At 45.5% G+C, this 19660-nt stretch overlaps 2 protein-coding genes across 7 annotated transcripts in view; one reads left to right on the top strand and one right to left on the bottom strand.

Moving 5' to 3' along the window:
- The window catches only part of baiap2a (BAR/IMD domain containing adaptor protein 2a), a 50580-nt gene extending 46064 nt beyond the window's left edge, over positions 1 to 4516 (top strand). The window contains exons 14-15 of one of the 5 annotated variants that reach the window (XM_062407294.1): positions 2634 to 2676; positions 3198 to 4516. In XM_062407294.1, coding sequence (XP_062263278.1) covers positions 2634 to 2661 — 28 coding nt within the window. In that variant the 3' untranslated portion in view covers positions 2662 to 2676; positions 3198 to 4516. Of the gene's footprint in view, positions 1 to 318; positions 1880 to 2633; positions 2677 to 3197 lie in introns of those variants that run through there. The other 4 variants (XM_062407292.1, XM_062407291.1, XM_062407290.1 and 1 more) reach the window with 4 other exon arrangements.
- A 17-nt stretch (positions 4517 to 4533) lies between these two features.
- Positions 4534 to 19660, bottom strand: part of aatka (apoptosis-associated tyrosine kinase a) — a 30846-nt gene continuing 15719 nt past the window's right edge. The window contains exons 4-15 of one of the 2 annotated variants that reach the window (XM_062407288.1): positions 17826 to 17967; positions 14372 to 14451; positions 13775 to 13893; positions 13582 to 13669; positions 13332 to 13465; positions 12590 to 12674; positions 12358 to 12479; positions 11847 to 11996; positions 7686 to 11085; positions 7432 to 7591; positions 7160 to 7342; positions 4534 to 6253 (exon numbers count right to left, since the gene is read on the bottom strand). In XM_062407288.1, coding sequence (XP_062263272.1) covers positions 6225 to 6253; positions 7160 to 7342; positions 7432 to 7591; positions 7686 to 11085; positions 11847 to 11996; positions 12358 to 12479; positions 12590 to 12674; positions 13332 to 13465; positions 13582 to 13669; positions 13775 to 13893; positions 14372 to 14451; positions 17826 to 17967 — 4692 coding nt within the window. In that variant the 3' untranslated portion in view covers positions 4534 to 6224. Of the gene's footprint in view, positions 6254 to 7159; positions 7343 to 7431; positions 7592 to 7685; positions 11086 to 11846; positions 11997 to 12357; positions 12480 to 12589; positions 12675 to 13331; positions 13466 to 13581; positions 13670 to 13774; positions 13894 to 14371; positions 14452 to 14874; positions 15548 to 17825; positions 17968 to 19660 lie in introns of those variants that run through there. The other variant, XM_062407289.1, reaches the window with a different exon arrangement.

The raw sequence follows: 19660 nt of genomic DNA, 5'->3' as shown, positions 1-19660 counted from the left end.
ACAGTAATTAGTCAACTTTTTTTTAATGACAAACATTCACTAAATTGGTTCAGTAAGGGCAACGACATCCAATCAGAAACCATATCTGGGCAAAACCATGTTGATGAGGGAATTGGAAGTCCTATCTTCCTGGTCACGGCGGGTGTGTTTGGAGTTGTGACTGTAGGTGGGGGCGATGCAGATTTTCCTGACCTCCCCCCCACCCCCACCTACATGCTTCCTAAACACTACCCTGCCTCCCTGTGCCTGTCTTGTCTTTCTCCATTTCTCTCTGAGTGTGTCCGACCTGGCAAGCTTCCTTCTCTCTTTGTTCCACAGTGACAGTCCTGATGGCAAATTGATTTCGACTGTGTGAGAACAGACATACAGACAGACACAGACAGCTCCGGATAGCACAGGGGCCTCTTCCTCCCCATCTTTTCCCTCCTCTTAGCCTCCCTCCTCCTGTCCGCTTGTCTCCACCTCTCGTCCTCTGCCTCCACACACACCCCTTCTCCAAGTGGAAGAGGCCAGTTTCATCCCTCCTTTCTGTCCTCTCTTCCTCCCCGGGTCCCTCCTTTTGCTCCCTCCGTCCGTCCTGGGTGCTGCTGCTGGTGGCGTCGGTGCGGACAGTAGCGGTTGGTGGGTGGAGGATTGCGTTGAGCGAGAGAGCCAGAGCGGGCCCTACCTGCTCGGCATGCAGCGATATGGACTCTGAATACTCTTTATCACTGATCACAGTCCACCATCACGGACTGATCTCTCAAGAGACTGCCTTTGCTACTGCTTGTCTTTCATGCATGTACATGGTTGTGTCATTTTGTCAAACTAAAGGACATGTTCATGTACTGTACAAGTGCCAAACGACTTCAATGTCATTGTACTGAAAGCCACTGGCTGAATGGCCTTTTTTTTAAGCACAAGTGGGCCCTGTGTTATCAAGTTCCCACCCAATAAACACACACACACACACACACACACACATACACACACACACACACACACACACACACACACACACACACATCTGCACACTCGCTCAAAAAAAGCTTTGTTCAAAGTAAGGCTGTGCAGCAGATAACTGTGTTTCTGTTCCGAGAGATCCCATAGGTGGCGCTGTGCTTCCTCGTTTCAATGCTAGACTTGATTTTCTGTCCAGAGGGTGTGTGTGTCATATTTGCCTTACTTTGCTTTTCTTTTCTTTTCTATCGAAACGCATACTTTCTGTGCAACAAAGCGAATTTTTCTAACTGAGCTTCAACAATTCACAGTATATGTATAGATATATGTATATAAATATATATATATTCACACATATATATAGATTATCAATTGTTTCAGTCAGTCCTCCAAATTGAACTGTATTATGATCATTGCAAAAACAATTTTAATTAAATTTGACACCCTCAGGCCCCACAGAAAGTTTGTTTTTTTCTTGGTTGAATTAACTGCCAGTATAGATCAGATGAAATAAAAAATACATTTTCATTTGTTCACTTTGCTGTTTCCTGAAGCGACAGTGAGTCGGGAGGGGTCTCTGATCATTTTGTTGAGTATCCTCAATTACAGCTGTGAATTAGTTTTAGGGGGAAACGACAAAACCACAGCTTTTCTTTGCAGCTCTAACTGTTATTTATGATTGTATTCCCTGAGTGAATATGTAGTTTATTTTTGTTTTTTGGTCTTTTCTTTTCCAAATCTAACTTATTGTCCTTGTATGAAAAAAATTACAATATTTGCAGAAACGATGAGAAAAAACTACTGATTAGTTGAATTGTTTATCTTATGCATGCTGTGGAGGGAAAGCAGAAAATGTGATTACTAAAAATTGACCTTGAATGTATGGTGAGTTTTTACAAAGGTATTCTAAATAAAACATATCTCTATATATTAATAAACAGTTTGGTCTGACGAGAAGTCTGTTCTGTCAGTGACATGACATTTTGTTGAATTACTTCCTTGTTTCAAACTCTTCAAAGGTCTGAAACTCTCCGCCCCTCAGCATGTTTCACCCTCACCCCTGATCCCCCAGTAACCCCCATAGCATCTGTGCTGCTCTGTGAATGAAAATAGTCTGTGTCTGTGTGTGTGTGTGTGTGTGTGTGTGTGTGTGTGTGTGTGTGTGTGTGTGTGTGTGTGTGTGTGTGTGTGTGTGTGTGTGTGTGTGTGTGTGTGTGTGTGTGTGTGTGTGTGTGTGTGTGTGTGTGTGTGTGTGTGTGTGTGGTGGTGGTGTGCTGTGGCGCGTGTGTGTGTACTGTGTGTATCCTCCTGCCTTGCCTCCTCTTTTGGTCGTATTGTAGATCTTCTTCTGGCTCGTGTTTCGACTTTTGAGTTGTGTAACAGAAAACGGTGCCCTCCTTTCAGCGGACGGTACTTCTGAGCACCTGCCTGTCGGTTGCATTGCATTTGCAGTGAACGCACACACGTTTTTTTTTATTTGAAAATGAGCATACAGCGCTGTACGTCGCATGTGGAGCATGAAGTGTGTGTACCTGCTGCCCATCCCATCCCTCACCTCAGGCACAAGTTGTTACTATCAAACTGTATATGTTCATCTTGCACCAAACTAACCAGCAGTGTCATAAACAAAATGTGAGCCGTGCATGATCTGAGAGATGAGCCATTCAAACCCAAGGGTTCTCTTTACCTTCCAGTTTGGGTCCAGAATTGTCCCAGTTCTGAGGGAACAGGACCACCGTAAGTCTCCAGCCTCCATTGCCTTTCAGCCGACCAATCACTTCTCCTTTTTCCTCTACTGCCGCCTGGTTCTCTTTGCTTGTCATTGGCTGTGTGGCTGCAGTAGGATGCGGGGGGGGGGGGGGGGGTATTTTCTGTCCCTCTGCCTCTATGTGGACATGGCAGCATTTGATTTCAGTCAGTCCAGCAGGCCTTGGGTTTTAAAGGATTTAGCGATGACTTTATTTTATCTGTGTTCCTGTGCAGAGGAAACACTAACCCTGCCATGCATGCCTGTTTTTTTTTGTTGTTTTTTTTCTTCCTTATTCCTAATTTGACAGTTTTCTCACCACATGCTTGCTCAAACTCACACCAACTGCCACCGCTGTTTGCTGAACTTGCTTTAAAGAAACAAAACCTTTAGAGGGCAGACTTCCTCGGGTGTGGTTTGCGTGGCCGAGCGTGTATCTCTCTGTCTTAACTTTTTAACGTGTGCAACCTAATTGTCACTGTTCCTTGCCCCGCCCCTCCTCTCCCCACAGTGACCGCGCCCTGGAGGTCTACCTCCGGCCCACCTTCAACGACGACCGATCTGCACCCATCTTCTACTAGCGGCCTGCTGTCCCCTTTCTGTCCACTCACGGGCCCTTGTTTCTACGAGGGGGGGGGGAAGAAAAAGGGCCGACGCTGGCATGTTGTGAAGTTGTGTGATTGGGAGAAAAAAAAATAAAGACAACTTTCCTCACTGGCCATTTACCCTACTAACAACCTAGTTTATTTGCTGTGTTAATTCACTCTTGAGAATTTCCGGTCATGTTAAATTTGCTTCAGCAGACATTGAATGTCTGAGCCTGAACATTCAAGTGTGGCGGTGTAGATTGTATTAGTTACTTAGATCACACCAGTTGTGGATGAGATATGGCTAATAGGTTTTTACTAGCGATGCTGTCGCAATATTATTTATCTGCTCTTCTACTATGGGATTTTTTCTTTAACACTGTAAATTATGTTTTAGGATTACTTGCATTAAGGAGCAGTGGAGGTGCACTCTGCAGTAGTTGTTTTAAGTGAGGCTCGAGGGTGAATATAACACAGTGGGTTCAGTGAATCACTGTTATATGCACTGAAGACACAATGTGTAGACTGGATACTGCCACAGAAAGCTAGGACTAGACAGTTGCTGAGTAAACTGTTATTCTGCTTTTGTTAAGTGATAAAGTAGCTCACTTTATATTTACTAGTTGTGATACAGTACACCCAGATGTGGGAACTGTGCCTTTTACTTTTTTTTTTTTTTTCGGGGCTCAATACAGAACTCATTGTGGAAGCTGGGATTATTTCCCCTTTTTGTGTTTGCTTGTAATGTCACTTTCTGAGATACAGCGCGTACATAGTGGGTCATTTTGTTTTTAAATAATTAGCTTTGCGGGAGTGGTAGCTTATCCGATAAGGTACAGTATTATCACAGCTTTTGATCATTTTCAGTATTATAAACTCATCCGGGAGAGGAGCTTGAGGCAGAGCTGTTTATGCATGTGTGAGAGGATAGTAAGAGACGTGGAAAGCAAGAATGTGTATGGATGTATGAGCTCAAGTTCCTCCTTAGCCTGCAATAATTCAACACTTAAATCATGAAAATCTATTTCCCATGGGTGAGTCCTTTACACTGACTGATATGATCGCGCTTTTATTACACAGCTCATTCGGGGGAAACAAGTTTCCAATGCATTTTTTACTTTTTATATAGCTTTCTGTTTGTCCATTTCTCACCTTGGTCCCTGTTTGTATTATATCTGTTACTGTACAGAAAGTGCATATAAATTATCCTGTCCAAAATAAATCTAAATGGGCACAAACTTCATACTTTTATGTGTTCTGTCATGTTTTCATATTTTATTTATGTGATTCTTTATTTTTACGTTTTTATACAAAACAACTGTACTTCTTTAACCATACAGATAGATTACAGACACGGGAGGGGAAAAAGTATTTGGATTTATTTGTTTGGGATAGTACAATAGCCATAAGTGAGGGAGAAATGGAAACAGCGATGATGTCACTACTGGTGCATAGAACAACCCACCTCACCTTCTCTTAAATGTGTCCGCCACTTTATAGCCAATGGGCTCTGAAGTATCTCTTTGGCAAATTTGAGAGAGAGACCATCACCCCGGATTGCATCCCTTCAAGTGCTTGTACAAAAAAATACGACAGCAAAGTTCTCTCATCCTGCAGAACGTAAAAAGGCAAGGTGACAAGGAACGGGATTGGCACTTTAAGCTGCAGAAGCGTAGAGAGGGGGAGGGGGCCGTCGATGCAGCAGTAGTAATTCAAGTCGAGCTACCTGCTACATGTTGATATAACATTCATACAATATGTGAGATGTGTCTTATTTTGAATGTCTTTCTTTTTTGTGTACACCTCAGACCCAGGCATTCGGCACAAGTGGAATAGAATACATTATGTATGAGATTGTGGACAATACCTAGATGTAGAACAAAATGCATAAAGATGACATTCAACATTTATGACTGGCACGTTGATAGTTCTATTGCTGATGAAATGCAACCTGGACAAAGCTAATGTGCCACAAAAATAAAGTGAATGGGCAGCCGGCACTGTGGACGTGAGTGGGGGAATCTCACATGTTTAGATACTGTATTCTGGGGGGGCGGGGGGGGATGCTGAGCAACAGAGCCATCACTTCTACAAATACAGACTCGGTTTGGCTTGAGAAAAGTGCTTCGGACAGATATGGTAACGTTAGACAACACAGTCCGTCATTATGAACCGGAGTGCATGGTGGTGATAATCAGGGAGTGACAACACCTGGTTATATTTCCAGTCATAAAATAATCTTTTCCCAGCATTGGTATGATTCAGACACGACTTGAATTAAGAGACAAATCATGTTTAAGTGCCTCCACCTTCCCACCACCATCACCACCACCCACGGCTGTTTAAAAAAGGGTCAGATTCTAGAACAGCTTCTTATGCAACGCTCACGAAGCATTGCTTTCTGGCTTCAACCATTCAAGTTGTAACAGTCTTGATAAAATGCCAGCTTCGTGTTAAGCAGATAGACCAAGGCAGCCGATGAGAGGAGCAGCAAGGAAGCCTGGCGTGTCATTATTTACTTTTTATTTATTTTATTTTAAATTCATAAATTAAATGACCTGTGAGGTGACCGGCAAAGAGCGACGCTGCACTGAGCACAGGTTATTGTCATTGTACTGTACTTGAATAGTGTTTTGTTTTGTTCTGCGTACAATAGAACCAGATTGTGTATCCGTTTCCCTGTTTGCAATACCAGCAGCTTTCTATCTCTCTCTCTCTCTCTCTCTCTCTCTCTCATCATAGAATTGAAATAAAGGACAAAGTGTGCAAATCATCAACAGTGTTTCACTACAGTATGAGGCACCGTCTCGGGGGAGGTCTCCACAGGCAGATGCCCCAAACGTCGATAAAAATAAAAAAAACTCTGTAAAACATCTGAATACAATAATAATGCTTTCGTGTGTTGAGAAGGACCAGGACTCGGCCTCCTCCAGTCAGGACCACGGGAGCGCTCAGTCTTTTGGATTATGTTCACAGCCGCCTGTTGGAAAAATTTTTTGGAGATAAGTATTGTAACCAAACAGGTTAAAGTGAGAGTGTTTCAAAAGGTAGCGTTTAAAGATGATTGGTTTTGTCCCCAATTCTGCTAACCGCTGCACAACCGTGCCACCCAAAAAGAGTTGAATAATCATAGGAATATACAACAGACTGATTTTGTTTGTAGCCCAATGTTGGTCATACATGAATGTTAATTCCGGCTATATTTCAAACCGCTAAAGGTTTGGAGTTAGCCACCAAAAATACATTACAGTTACTGATTTTTAGGCAAACTTAATTTACTCCATCTGTTGCTGTTTTTTTTTGATACACAGTTATATTTTATTCAACGAAAATATATTTAATATTGCACAATAGCCCATATTCACACAGCAGCCATTACGGTGGGGATTCTTGAAGTCGCGCTGCTGTGTTCCAGGATGCAAGTCATATAAAAAGAAGTGTTACACGGCATTTTAACACTAATTATTTGCCTACAGCCAATGTGGGGCAAGTATAGCAGTCATATTACTGTATAAATGAAGCAGGTATGAAAGCTTATAACGTTGGTTGCTATTTAACCTCAGCAAAATACAATGCATCTGTTTGTCATCTGATAACTTAAATGTAAAGCTTATGTTGCCAGGGAGATGCTGAGCTTTCCTTCGACTTCATGGAATGGTGGTTGTTATTGTTTGATTGTTATTTGGGATGTTAGCATGCTCACCTGCATATTATTCAATTTCGTCAAAAGCGTTAACAAGTTACGTTTTTGGGTCATCTCGCCATTCTTGCACAGGCTTTACTAGACATCCCAGACAGACTTCCTACCCTTAGAGTCAGAGGAAGATGGCCGCTGCGTGAATATGGTCTATAGTCGAAATTGTGAAATGAAAGTGTTACTACAAACCTGTTGTTGAGTCTATTAGGGAGTCAGAGACTTGTGTGATGGAGAATCGCGAGACCATAAAACGGTTGAGGGCCACAGCTGCAGGTTTGGGAGCCTCGGGACTGTTGGAGGTGGATGTGGGTGAGGACTGGGGCTCTGGGAGGGGGTCAGGCGAAAGGTCATCTTCCCATTCATAACTACCATCTGAAAGCACACCAGACAGTCCCACTGAAGCAACTGGGATAAATCAACCTGACGAGTGTGTGGTGTTTTAATGTCCCTGACAAATTCACCCTTTTCTGAGCTCCCGTCAGTTTCTTCAGAGTCACATAAGGGTCCACCGGCCTGGACTTCAAGTTCAGGGTCAGGATGTGGCCGATGGGCCGAGAACTCTGGAGACTCCTCTGTTCCTGTGGCGAAGGTGTAGTCGGCCAGCTCTCCTGTGGGACTCTCCTGGAGGACATCAACAAAAAAATTCCTCACAAGCTCTGATAAAATAAAATGAAATCAATAACAGGCAATACACATAACACAAGTAGCAATGTACCTGGTCGAAAAGGAACACCGTGACGCCATCAAAAAAGGACACCGCCTTTTTCTTCCTCTCTAACTCGTCACAGGATTGGGTGAGCAGGGGGGGCATCTTCAGGAGGCTGCGGAGGTGTCGGGCCCGGCTGCAGTCGCTTACCACTACCGGCACTGGGATGAAATCCTCCTCACTCTCCTCGCTGTCTTCATCCTGGATGTTGTAGGTCCTCAGCTCTTCATCGGACTCGCTGTCGTCGGAGTCGTCCTCATCCTCCGCCTCTTCCAGTGGCGCTCTTACGTTTTCTCCACACAGCTCCAGCAGCGATGAGGAGGTCGACAGGACGACAGGGCCGTTGGATTCTTCGCATATACTGTCCTGTGAGTCGCACTCCTCTGCATCTATGTCCTCAAAATCGTCCTCATTTATAGTCACGCCCGCCCTCCTGTTCTCAGTCTCCTCCCTGATGTGACTGAATTCGGGCAGCTCCTCCTCCTCTGTGGAGCCGTCACCATTTTCATTTTCATTGGCGGCTTCGTCTCCGCAATCAGTTAAGGTGGAGTCTGAATTTAGGGACCGGACCGGGGAGTAATCGTCTCCTCTTCTGTTCCCTTGCACGTGGTTAGCCGAGGCGTCCTGGACAGTGGAGGCCGGTTCGGACACAATAGAGGCGCTGAGCTCTGAGGAAGGCTCCTCTCCTGAGTGCTCCGTCTCCAGTCCGAGGTCCTCTTCTGCGGGGGCGGACTCTTTGGTCAGGCAGCCGCCCATCTCCGGAGGGAACGGTGTTAGCATTGACAGCCCGGGGGTGGGAAGGGGATGGGGCGAGCTTGGGTCAGCCTCTGAGAGGTTCACCACAGCACAACTTTTGATGTGTCTGAGAGTTGTTAAGTTCTCTTCTTTATTGAATTTCCTCTTGAATGAATCATTATTTCTCATAGAGTTGAATTTCTCAGTGTGGAATTTGTTGTCAGTTGGACCCGCAAAGATCTTACTGCCCTCCTCTTGAGGGCTCCTGTCAATTTCAGCATCATAGTCGGAGAAATAGGCAGAGTCCCTGTACGGGTTCTTATCAGTCAGGCTTTTAAGCTCTGAGGTGTTGTTGGAAGGGCAGGCACCCTGGCTTAAACCCACCTGCTGTATAAACTCAGGGTCTCCAGCCAGGCTCAGGCTCCTATCACCACCTCGCGGATCGCCAAGCTCTTTGAAAAAAAACTCTGGAGATTCGTTGTTCTCAGTGTCATAGCCACTGTCCAGGGATTTGGGCAAGATGGGGGTATTAAAGGGGTCAGGGCTGAAGGCCTGATCACTGCGGCTTGCCATCGATGAGGACAGATTAAGGGTGTCCACAGAGTCGGGGGTTCCATTCAGATTCTTCAATGGGCTAAGCTCGTCCTCCTCCACCTCAGCATAATCTAGATTGAAGTCTGCAAAGATACCTGATGTAATGTCTGTAAGGTCGTCATCGTCGTCCTCGCTGTAGTCGCCAATCTCAATCAGGCTGATACTGGATTCTCTCACCCTCACTTTACCATCCAGAGCTCTGCTGCTTTCCAATGTCTCTGGACAGTTTAGCCTCTTGTCTCCAAGACCAAGAGATATTCCTGATGAAACCCCTTCCCACATGTTAGCCCTGTGTTTGTCTGACAAGCCTCCTGCTTGACCAGCCTGAGGATCCTTGAAAGAGGATGGGGACCTTACATAGCTGGTCTCAGGTATCATCTTAGGCTCAGAGTACAGTCTGTCTCCATTACGAAACAATTGCTTTTCATATTTCCCAATCACTATTCCGCGACCTGTACCTCTGGAATTTACACTGGAGCTTGTATGAGAATCGATATTTTTTCTATTTCCTGCAGTCAGGTTCCTTTCCATTGGAGTGGCAGTTTCATCTCTTTCTTTGTGACATAAGTGAATGTATGAACTCAATTCAGTGGGCTCGTTACAAGCATCACAACCAGCGTCTCCTCCTCCTGCCTCCAGAGTCCCAGTAGACGTGCAGCTCTGGAAGGTTTTAGTGGTGGCCTTGGTTAAAGACCATAATTCTGTCGAGTTAGAATGGGAAATATAGGGAAGGTCCAGGTAATCGTCTTGCCCGCTCTCTGTCTGTCTGCTTTCAAAACTCACGCTGTTGTTGTTCGCTGAATGGTTCGAGGTCCAGTTACCACTGTCTGAGAAAAGGTCATCCTCAATGTCTTCACCTCTCCGCTGGGCCACTAGCAGGCCGTCGTCTGTCTCTACATCAATGCTAATGTGGTTAACGATGGGAAGCGTCTTTCTGAGGGGACCCATCACATTAGGACAGCTGTCATTAACTGTGCTAAGGCCGGTGCTTGCTTCAAGGTAGGGATCGCAGAAGCCTAAGCTGGGGCTGCTTACTGCATGTGACAAACTGCTTGTGCTTTCTAGCCGCCCCACCGGATGCACATGGTTTGTCTCTGGTGAGTTATCCGGTTCAGACAGACGGGCTTGGCTGCATGTTCTGTATGCTGAAGACTTTTCACAGTAGATCGCGTCCTCCTGATTGGATGAGATGCGGGTGTGGGAGTGGCGTGCCTTTACAGGGCTCGCGCTGGGTGCCTGTCGCAGCATTGGGTCGATGGTTAGGTGAACAGTGGGGCTTGAATCCGAGTCGTAGGCAGCAGAGTTAGCGTTGTCAGCAGTTGACCAGTAGGCACTGGGCTGTGCCATGGATGGACCAGTGCGACTCTCAGAGGACAACCTGCTGTTGCTGGCCTCTAGTCCGGGACTGTAGTCCACAAGGCTGTCATCCAGGTTAATTTTACATTCAACTGGTTCCTCTATGCGAATATAGTACTCACTACTGACGGAGGGGCTGTGGGCACTCAACACTGGGACCACACCGGGGTGTTCGGGTTCGTAATAAGACAGGGATGTACCTGAGGTCAGGCTGTCAGTCTTGCAGCCTCCTGAGGTGCTTCCTTGGCTTGAATAATAAATATCCTGGTAATATGGGTTCCCCTGCCCCAGTGGCCCACTGGTGGAGGAAGAGCAGTACGGCTGCTCGGCTCGAGCCAGTTCCCACTTGTACTCAAAGTTCAGACCATGGCTGGTCTCTGTCACGGTCAGTAGGTCGTCCCCGGTGTCTGACTGGTAGCTGTCATTGAAGTGTTCCAGGAGGGGGAAGGAGGAGGATGCAGAGGAGGCCAGCTCCACTGCCTGTGTTTGGTCTGCACCAGAGACGTCAGCTGGTGGGGGGGACGGGGTCAGGATTAGGGCCGTGGACGTGGCCGTGTGAAAGGTACTGCCAAGCAGGTTGGGTCTCAAGGCATTCCAGCGTTGTTCAAAGTCCTCTTCCGCTTCACTGGAGCCTTTGGCACAGAGGTACGTCACCAGGAGGTGTACCTCCTCGCTACTGGGTCTCAGCTCGGGCTGAAGCCAGCAGAACTGCATCACCTCATACCTGGACAGAGAGGAGAGGGAGAAAAGAAGAAAAACAAAGCAAGAGCGATTAGAATGAAAACATATTATCAGTCAGATTGCATGTGAAGACACTGGGAAGCAATTCTTTATAACTTTTGGTTCATATTTAAAAGGAGAAGGTGATAGGCAAAATGTCAAGAATTGATTCTAGATGAACAATGAGGTAATATACAAGAGAACTTTTGAAATGAACACTCTCCAACAACATCCAGCAATACCACTTGTTATGTCACTAGCCATTAAAATAATGTGTGTGTATGAAGGAAGTGCAGTGCAGTTGCTGACAGGATATGTTTACTCTGTGTGTGTTTGTGTGTGTGTGTGTGTGTGGGTGAGAGAGAGGCTCTTCAGCACTGGCACCCATTGAAATTCAGGGGCAATCAATTTTGAAAGATAAATAAATAAGAACCGTATTTGGCTGGCTTCCCCTGGTTAAGATGAATGAGGTGATTCAACTCTGGTCGATGCCAGGGGGATCTTAAAAAATAGGAAGAATATTGATCATCTGCTCTTGCTAGCAAGAGAAATATTGCTACAATGAACTGGTGCGCCACCATGAGCAGAAACCAATTTTAAAAACGGGACATAGTGACTCGGTAGAAAATAATTGGTCCGTTAGATAATCGAAGGCCTCTTAAAGTAGAAAACGTATATCTGGTGCTTTCAGGATACACAACATTCTGACTTATGTGTGTGCACAGTGTGAATCTCTGAGTGTGTCGGCAGGCAACCGTGTCTCACCAGCGCTCAGCCAGGGGAAATTGCAGATGGGGTTTGGGTAGTTTGAGCTGCTCCTCCTTCACAGCATATGTCAGCACCTGTCTGTCAGAGTAGTGTCTGTACGGCTGGTTTCCCAGCTCAAACAGCTCCCACACAGTCACTCCCAGTGACCTGCAGCAGGGGAGGAAATAACCATTAAGCATGTTCACATGTCAGATATGATCAATTCCATCATTCCAGACATTCATTATGTTTTGTGACCAGTACCCCTTTGCTGTACATATGTGGTTCATGAATAAAGGAAAGAATGAGAACATTCAGTTTTTCATGCATAAATCCTCCCACAAGTAAGAAAAACAAGAAAAAGACGAACAACCAATAAAGATTCTGGCAATACGATTTCCTACAAACCGACATGAAAGCAATTTGTGGATAAAGCGTACAGAATAGAACCATGTTTTGATGTAATGTAGTTCTCTCAATAAACATGCTATGATATGTACAGAAAGTCACTCTTGTTGGAATATCTCACCATATGTTGCTGCTTTTGGTTTGGTCTACAACCAGCAGGTTTCCGTGGACCTCGTCTATGAGTTCAGGCGCAATCCAGCGCAGGGCCACCCAAATCTGGTCTTGTGTGACGTAGTAGTCCTCCTGCAGAAGAAAATCAAATAACAACCAAAAGAACGAAAACAGTTAAGTACGAAAAAAGATAGGTTAAATTGGAAAAATAAAAGGTAGAGACTATCAAAAGTCAGTGCGACCTTGTATCGGCTGTGAGAAAAGCCATAATCTCCGATCTTCACAGACATTTCTGAAGTTAGCAGGCAGTTTCGCAAGGCCAAGTCGCTGTCGGTGGAAAGATAGAAGAAATTCACTTCTCTGAAACAATGCATCTTTTGTGCATTAAAATACCCCTATTTCATAGAATACCCTCTAACAAGTTTCGGGTGAACTTTTACTATACGCTTGTCAGTCCGAACATTATGCATTGGAAAGTGCTTTATTCTTTTTAGCAGACACTGGGTTTTCACATGTATCTTCTGAAATATACGATATTGTAATTATGCTGAAAAATATTGCAAAATATCTCACAGATTCCACTCAGTTGTTTATGTGTAATCAATATGAAACATAACCTCAATGCTGGAGGTAGCACATAATGTGTAAATGTAGACAACAATGTGAGGGTTTTTTACATCTTTACATGACCATGTACAGGCGGACTAAATTAAGTCACTTCATATCACCTCCTCCACAAACCAGGAGCTTTTCCAACCCATCAGCCTGGACTGGTTTCGATGGCAGCCACCACATGGCTGAGAGTGAGAGGGGCTCACCCCCGGCAACAAAATCACTGATGCTGGAGTTTGTGACCACTACTCAGGCAGCACCAGGATGTTGTTGCAGGGAGAGGCCAGCAGGAGGCAGACTGACCATTCTGGTTGGTTCTTCCTTTCAAGGGGCATTGATGTTTCAGGTTGATGGAGGTGCATAGAGCTGTACCTGTGTATGAAGTTGTATTTGTGGAGGTGAAGAAGCCCTGAGGCAATGTCACAAGCCATTCGCTGGAGGATCAAAGGGTCGGGAGTCTCGGATTCAGCAAGTCGACAACCACGGAGGTAACTCTTCAGATCACCCTGAGAGGATGAGAAGGAGGATGGGCAGTGTGAGCTTCTGAATACAACAAACGACACTACACCAAGAAAGAAAATAGTGTGGTGTGAGTGATACAAATAATTAAACTATGTCCCACCAGAGGGCAAAACTCCATGACCAGCAGATAGGGAGTAACCTCGGAGCACTGTGCCAGACACTGCAGGAGGGCTGGGTGCTGGAGGGTCCTGGTAGAGGAGACGGCATGTGAGAAGCACGTCACACATGCAATAATCGGATTAATACTGATAATAATACAAATACTTAAAACCGCTATGGACTGGTGAACTGACCGGTACGGCTGCACCTCTTCCAGGAACTGCATCTGATCCTGGACACTGGCACTGGCCTTCAGCTCCTTCACCACCACCTGGGTGGTGCTGAGACCCACATTGACCTCGCCCAGCAGAACCTAAGTAAGTACACACACGTGGAAATAGCTGAAAAAAAATCTTCCACCAAACTCTAGGAGTGTGGGCTCAAATTGACCACAATCGGCAACAGCATGTGGTTAGAAAGTGAGAACAGATAAAGCCAGTATTGGAATAAGGCATGAGCAAAACAGAGAAAGCGTTGCAGCAGCATGTACTCTACAGTAAATTGAAATATAAATTCAGTGGGACTGGGAATTTCAACTCTCCCTCCCATGGAATCAACACCCTGACACAAGCGCCAGAGATTAGCTTCGCTGGACTGACATCATCATCCTCACATTACCCTTGCATTCCTCATGCAGTAGAAAGAACATCACAGTACATTTAGTGCAGTAATGACAGAAGATGCAGCAAAGACAATCAAAGCATGTGATGATGAGAACAAAGGTGTTGTTTCAGAGCCCAAACACCGTGTACGAATGTGTGTTAAAAAAGAACAAAAATTGCGTGTCTTACCTTGCCAAACCAACCATGTCCAATCTCCTTTAGATATAGAAGACTATGGCGCCCAAGGTCTGAGGATTTCAGCAGCTGGACTGAAAGGGGATAATAAAAAAAAAAGATTCAAGATTACATTTAGATGAGAAAAAAGAGACTGCTGTGGTTGGAAAGGAGAGATTATGATGAAAATGCTCAAAAGAGATATCTGAAAAAAAAAGTTTTAGACTTATTTAGAAAAGTAGATCAAGGGAAAAACTAGAAAGTTTGAAGATGTAGAATAAACTTTGCTGAGCAGGGAAACAGACAAAATAGAAGCTGCGAACAGCCAAACATTTTCTCAATGAAAAGTCCACTAAGGAGGAGAGATCGCTCGGAAGGGAAATCAACTCAAACCTGTTACTTACCAGATAATATTAAAAAAAAATACTTAGTGCTAAAAAAAAAGCCACTATATACAATTCACTACAAACACAGCACGATTCTGCAGTTTAAACTTAGTTGTTCACAAGATCAAATACCTCCGTGAATCCTCATGTTTCAAGAATGGAGATGATGATGGAGCAGCGGAGCGGCCAGCCACTCTGAGCGCCGTGACTGAAGTCCGAGTCCCAGGCTGGGATGTGGTGCTGCTCCAGAGTGTGAGAACCGAGAGCCCGCGGCCCCGGCCTCCACCCCGGGCGTCTTAGCCCCATTGTGTGTACTTGAGGAAGAGCCCGCGGTCGCAGCGTGTGTGTGTGCGTGAGAGAGCCTCGGCGGGGTTTGACCCCCAAGCCCTCGCACAGCTGAACAAGCTCGCCATGCTGCCTCTCGCACCGACTACCACCGAGCTCATCTTCCAACTGGGACACACAAACACACATGATGTCCCCGTCTGGAGCCCTCCAGCTGTCAGGCGCAACACCCAAGTCTTCGGTTCCTGTACGGACTGTATTTAAATCTTCAAATAAACACAGCGAGACGGGAAAGACTACCGCAGCCTCGAGCCGGTGGAGCGAGTCTGCTGATGGGTCGACGCGGGAGTTCTGAGAGGAGACTCTGCCCCCGAGCGCTGACAGTCTCTGCTCATGTATCGCACCTGGTGTGACCGTCACGCATGTCGGTGGTGGGCCGTTTGAGGCGCCAGCTCTGTGTGCAGCTTCAAGACGTCCAGTGGTGACATGAGGCCCACATAATGATCCCCTGTCACCCCGGACAGCAGCATTCCAAAGCCAAGCGGGACACAAGCACTGCTCTGTCAGAGGCAGAAAAGACCTCTGTCATACACGCTCACCGCCCCTATCTGAAGCCCCCCCCCCCCCTCCCTGCTCTTCGGTCCTGGTGCATGCCACCACTCTTCCCCTGTCTCTCCTCATCCTGTCACAGACCCCTCACTGTATTCTGCCCATAATGCCAGTCCTCCGCTGGTGCGTTCCTCGGACGTTTCAGCCCGGCCTTATGCTCGCCCACCGCCCAGCCGGCCTAAATCAGGGCCATTGTTTGGCTGGCTTGCTCACACGCTCATGCTGTGTCTCCTGGTACCAGTCAACCAAGCACACACACACACACACACACACACACACACACACACTCACATACAGGCACACATAAGGCCCATTCTCCACTGGTACGCTAGGCAGAGGTTGTCACGGTGACAACAGACCCACACTTCTGCAGCCTCCACCACCTCGCTCCAGATGGAGAGAGAGAGAAATGAAGACGTGGTATTATTCCAAATGTGGAATGTGTGAACGTGAGTGCGCATTCCCGTCCCACTCATTGCATTCCCGGAGAAGGTGTTCAGGTCCAGTGGTGCTGCAGCATCAGTGGGCTCATGGAATGATACACACACACACACAATCATTTTAAACACTCACTTTGATGCATCGAGCCTCAGTTGGAAAGCTCTATGTGACCTCTTAAATAAAAGATTAGAGCAACAAGTGAGCAAAGGCACTGTCTGATCAATGGTAAATACTGTGTAAATATGCCTTTATGAGTGATGCTTGGCTCATTGAATACACCATTCATAGATTCACTAGTAAAACTGACCTTTTGTGGAATCACTAGGCTCATTTCTACATGCATGTTAGTGGGGGGGGCGGTAAAGACTTGTGACGTACATGATGTTAAATGCAAAGCCCTTTCGGTCCTTGACCTTTGTCATAAATTAGCAAACCAAATTCAATGGCTGCAAACATTATACATTCAAATAAAAATGGCAAATTTGACTGTTACGCCATAAGAAAGGAAGAATGTGTGATTCTCCCGCTGACTCAGTGAAAGGAGACTTTCTTCCCTCTGTCATGATCTCGCCTCCTTTTCGCCATTTATCCATTGCTCGCCCTGCAACACCTGGACCAATCATGCAGCGGTATCTATGGAGGACAGAGGGGAGGCCGGTGATTGGCTGCGAGCCTGAGTCGGCCTTGTCCAATCGTAAGTGGAAATGACATCCTGGGAGGCTGAGGCCCGACTCACCTCCCTTCTGGTTGTATGAGTGCAGCACAAAGAGCCAGTGAGTCACGTAGGGAGAGGCAGATTGAGCACCCATGGGTCTTTTAACTGAGATTCACGCACATAACACACCACACACATGCACTCGGCTTGAGGCAGAATGACCTGAAGAAAATAAATAGGCTGCGACCTGGCCGGGAAGGATCATGGATACAGAAAACAAAACACAACCCTCTTTTAATCCAACATAACATGGACGTGCGCTGATGTTCTGGTGCTGGATTGTGTAAGAATCATGTAAAACAGGAAGATGCATCATATTGGATTGTATTAAATACAACACAAAGAGCTCCAGAAAAATAAAAGGTCGTATTCTTTACAATGAGAGGCTGAGAATGAAGGGACAAAAAATGCAAGATAAGAAATCAGAGCAATCACATCTGTTCCAGCTGGTTTAATGTATCCCATCCAAGTCAATAGAGCTGGAAAGATGTGCCATAAACTACTTGTATGCTTCAGAGAGGCAACAACGTGTTACTTCCGCCAAGGAGGTTATGTTCTCGTCAGCGCATGTTTGTTTGCTAGTGAGCATAATACTAAGTAAAAAATAACTGCTTAATCAATTTCCATGAAATGTGGTAAAGGGGTGCGGCTTGTGGAAATGTCAAAATATGGTCTTCTTCACAGTTTCCCTTGATTTCTAAAAAATTCTTCATGGATCTTGACTTTAAAAAAGACAATTTAGAGCAGATCCAAATAACATTCTTGATGTAGTGAATTTAAATTTGGTTTCATAAGGGGTGTGTTGGACCATTCCAGTTTTAACAGTCTCTGTTGGTGTGGTAGAAGTTCACTTTAAAGACGCTAAGGAGCTGGGAATTAATACAAATACTGCAAAACATAAAAGAGACAATAAGATTATAAAAAATGGAAAAACATGAAGAAGCAACTCAAAAACAGTGTTGGGGCGCTACAGAGGTCATTTGTATAATCTGTTATCTGTTATATGTGCAGATGGTGTTGTGCAGTGTCTTACTGGATCGGCCCGGCTGCTTGGAGACGGGCAGGGAGACCTCAGTGAGGGGAAGGATGTAGACCTCTGGGCCATTCTGGGCCGAAGGCGAGGCCAGGACGGAGAGATCTGCCTGGTACTCCTCTCCCTCTGTGTTTTCGAACTCCTGGTGTAAACACACAAACTGGGATTAGTCATCGGCTCCAGACCATCCCGCCACTGAGGTGCTGGGAGACAATGGCTCCGCTGTGAGGGCATGTAGATGCACTGAGGCCCGCCCACCCAACCATATACATAAGACATGTGCATTGTGGGATGCTCTGTGTGGGTCACTGCGAAGACGCTGTTGGGAAACACACCAATGCATAGTGCTATTCAAATTGTCTACACAAAGCGCCTCTGTCTCTCGTTGTGTCTCTGCCATAAGCAGTAAACTTTCATATACAAACCAAGGCTCTTATTGTGAAAAACACTGACTCATACAAATTGTCACTGTGGAGCGCCAATGTGGGCCTACGTCTTTACGCCTTCATATGTTTTAAGTAGAGACATTAATTATATATTGTAATGTAATACCCCACAAAATTACAAAAAAACAGTGGACAGGGACAGATATCAATGTGGTTTTGAGTTTCTTCCTTCCCGTCACATGTAGCCTCACATCTTTAGGAACTGTCCTCACTCACTCACTAGAGGCTTTCAGACATGCACTCAACCCCAGAGATCATCCCGACTTTCTCAGGAGGACGCATTTGTGTGTACGCAAATGTCCGCCTGAAAAGCAACCGAAACTTTCTGCAGACTTTCTACGGCCAGTCCCCTGGTGTGAGTGGGGGTGTCGATGATGAAACTAACATGCGGCAGACGCAAACAATTACAAAATCAAGATGCGGTGCAGTACAAAATGAAGACATCGGTGTGTCAGTGTGCTATAGACAAAATCATGTGATCAATTATAAGTTGCTTCCTGCCTGCTTCACCGACCCTCAGCTGAACGCTACAGAGATTTCTGTGTAGTTGTGAACGGGTCTGAGTGGAGAACAGACGTAGATAAAGACACTAAGAAGAATCTGCATTGGAAGATACAAACCCAAAGGAAACGGAATATAAACAGTTGACAAATTGCATAAGCCGCAGCATGAGGCACATCGCACGGTGGACTACTACCAGGCTTTTGTCATGAGTCAACAGTAAAACAACTGCATGAACTCATAGGAGACCTTTGGAATCCCACACATCCAGTTCAAATACAACTGCACCATTGTTGTGTATTTACATTTGCTCATGCGCCTCGGATTCTTTGTTCACGCTCTTTGCAGCATTTGTTCAGCAGCTGCACAATTCCTGAGTAAAAAAAAACACAAAAAAACTGCCCATCCATCCATGATCTATATCCCTTATCCTTAGAGGGTCACAGGGGGGGTGCAGCCGTTTGCAGCTGATGTTGGGCAAGAGGCGGGGTACACTCCGGACAGATGGCCAGCTCATCACAAGGCCAACGTACAGAAACAAACAACCATTCACGTCAATTTACAGTCTCCAATGACATAGATCCAGTCTTTGGAAGCCGGAGAAAACTCCACATAAAAAAACCCATAGGGAACCTTATGTGAGGCAACAATGCTAAAATATGATCAATAATTTATACTATTATTAATAAATAATTCATCAATAATTAAACTGAATATATCGCTCAAAGTCCTGGTGGGAAAAAACTATAATGCAGATTATTATTAATTATTAATCTAATTAATGTCTTTCTCTGTAAATAGTCTCTAGTCAGCAGTGACAGGGCAAGTACAGGTTCACACAGACTGTTTACATGCATTAATAGCAAAGAAATAATGATGAAAGTGGTG

This window comes from Platichthys flesus, chromosome 16 (genome assembly GCF_949316205.1).
Source record: "Platichthys flesus chromosome 16, fPlaFle2.1, whole genome shotgun sequence".
Lineage (NCBI taxonomy): Eukaryota > Metazoa > Chordata > Actinopteri > Pleuronectiformes > Pleuronectidae > Platichthys > Platichthys flesus.
The sequence above is the reverse complement of the archived record's forward strand: the minus strand, read 5'-3'. Positions and strand labels throughout refer to the sequence as shown.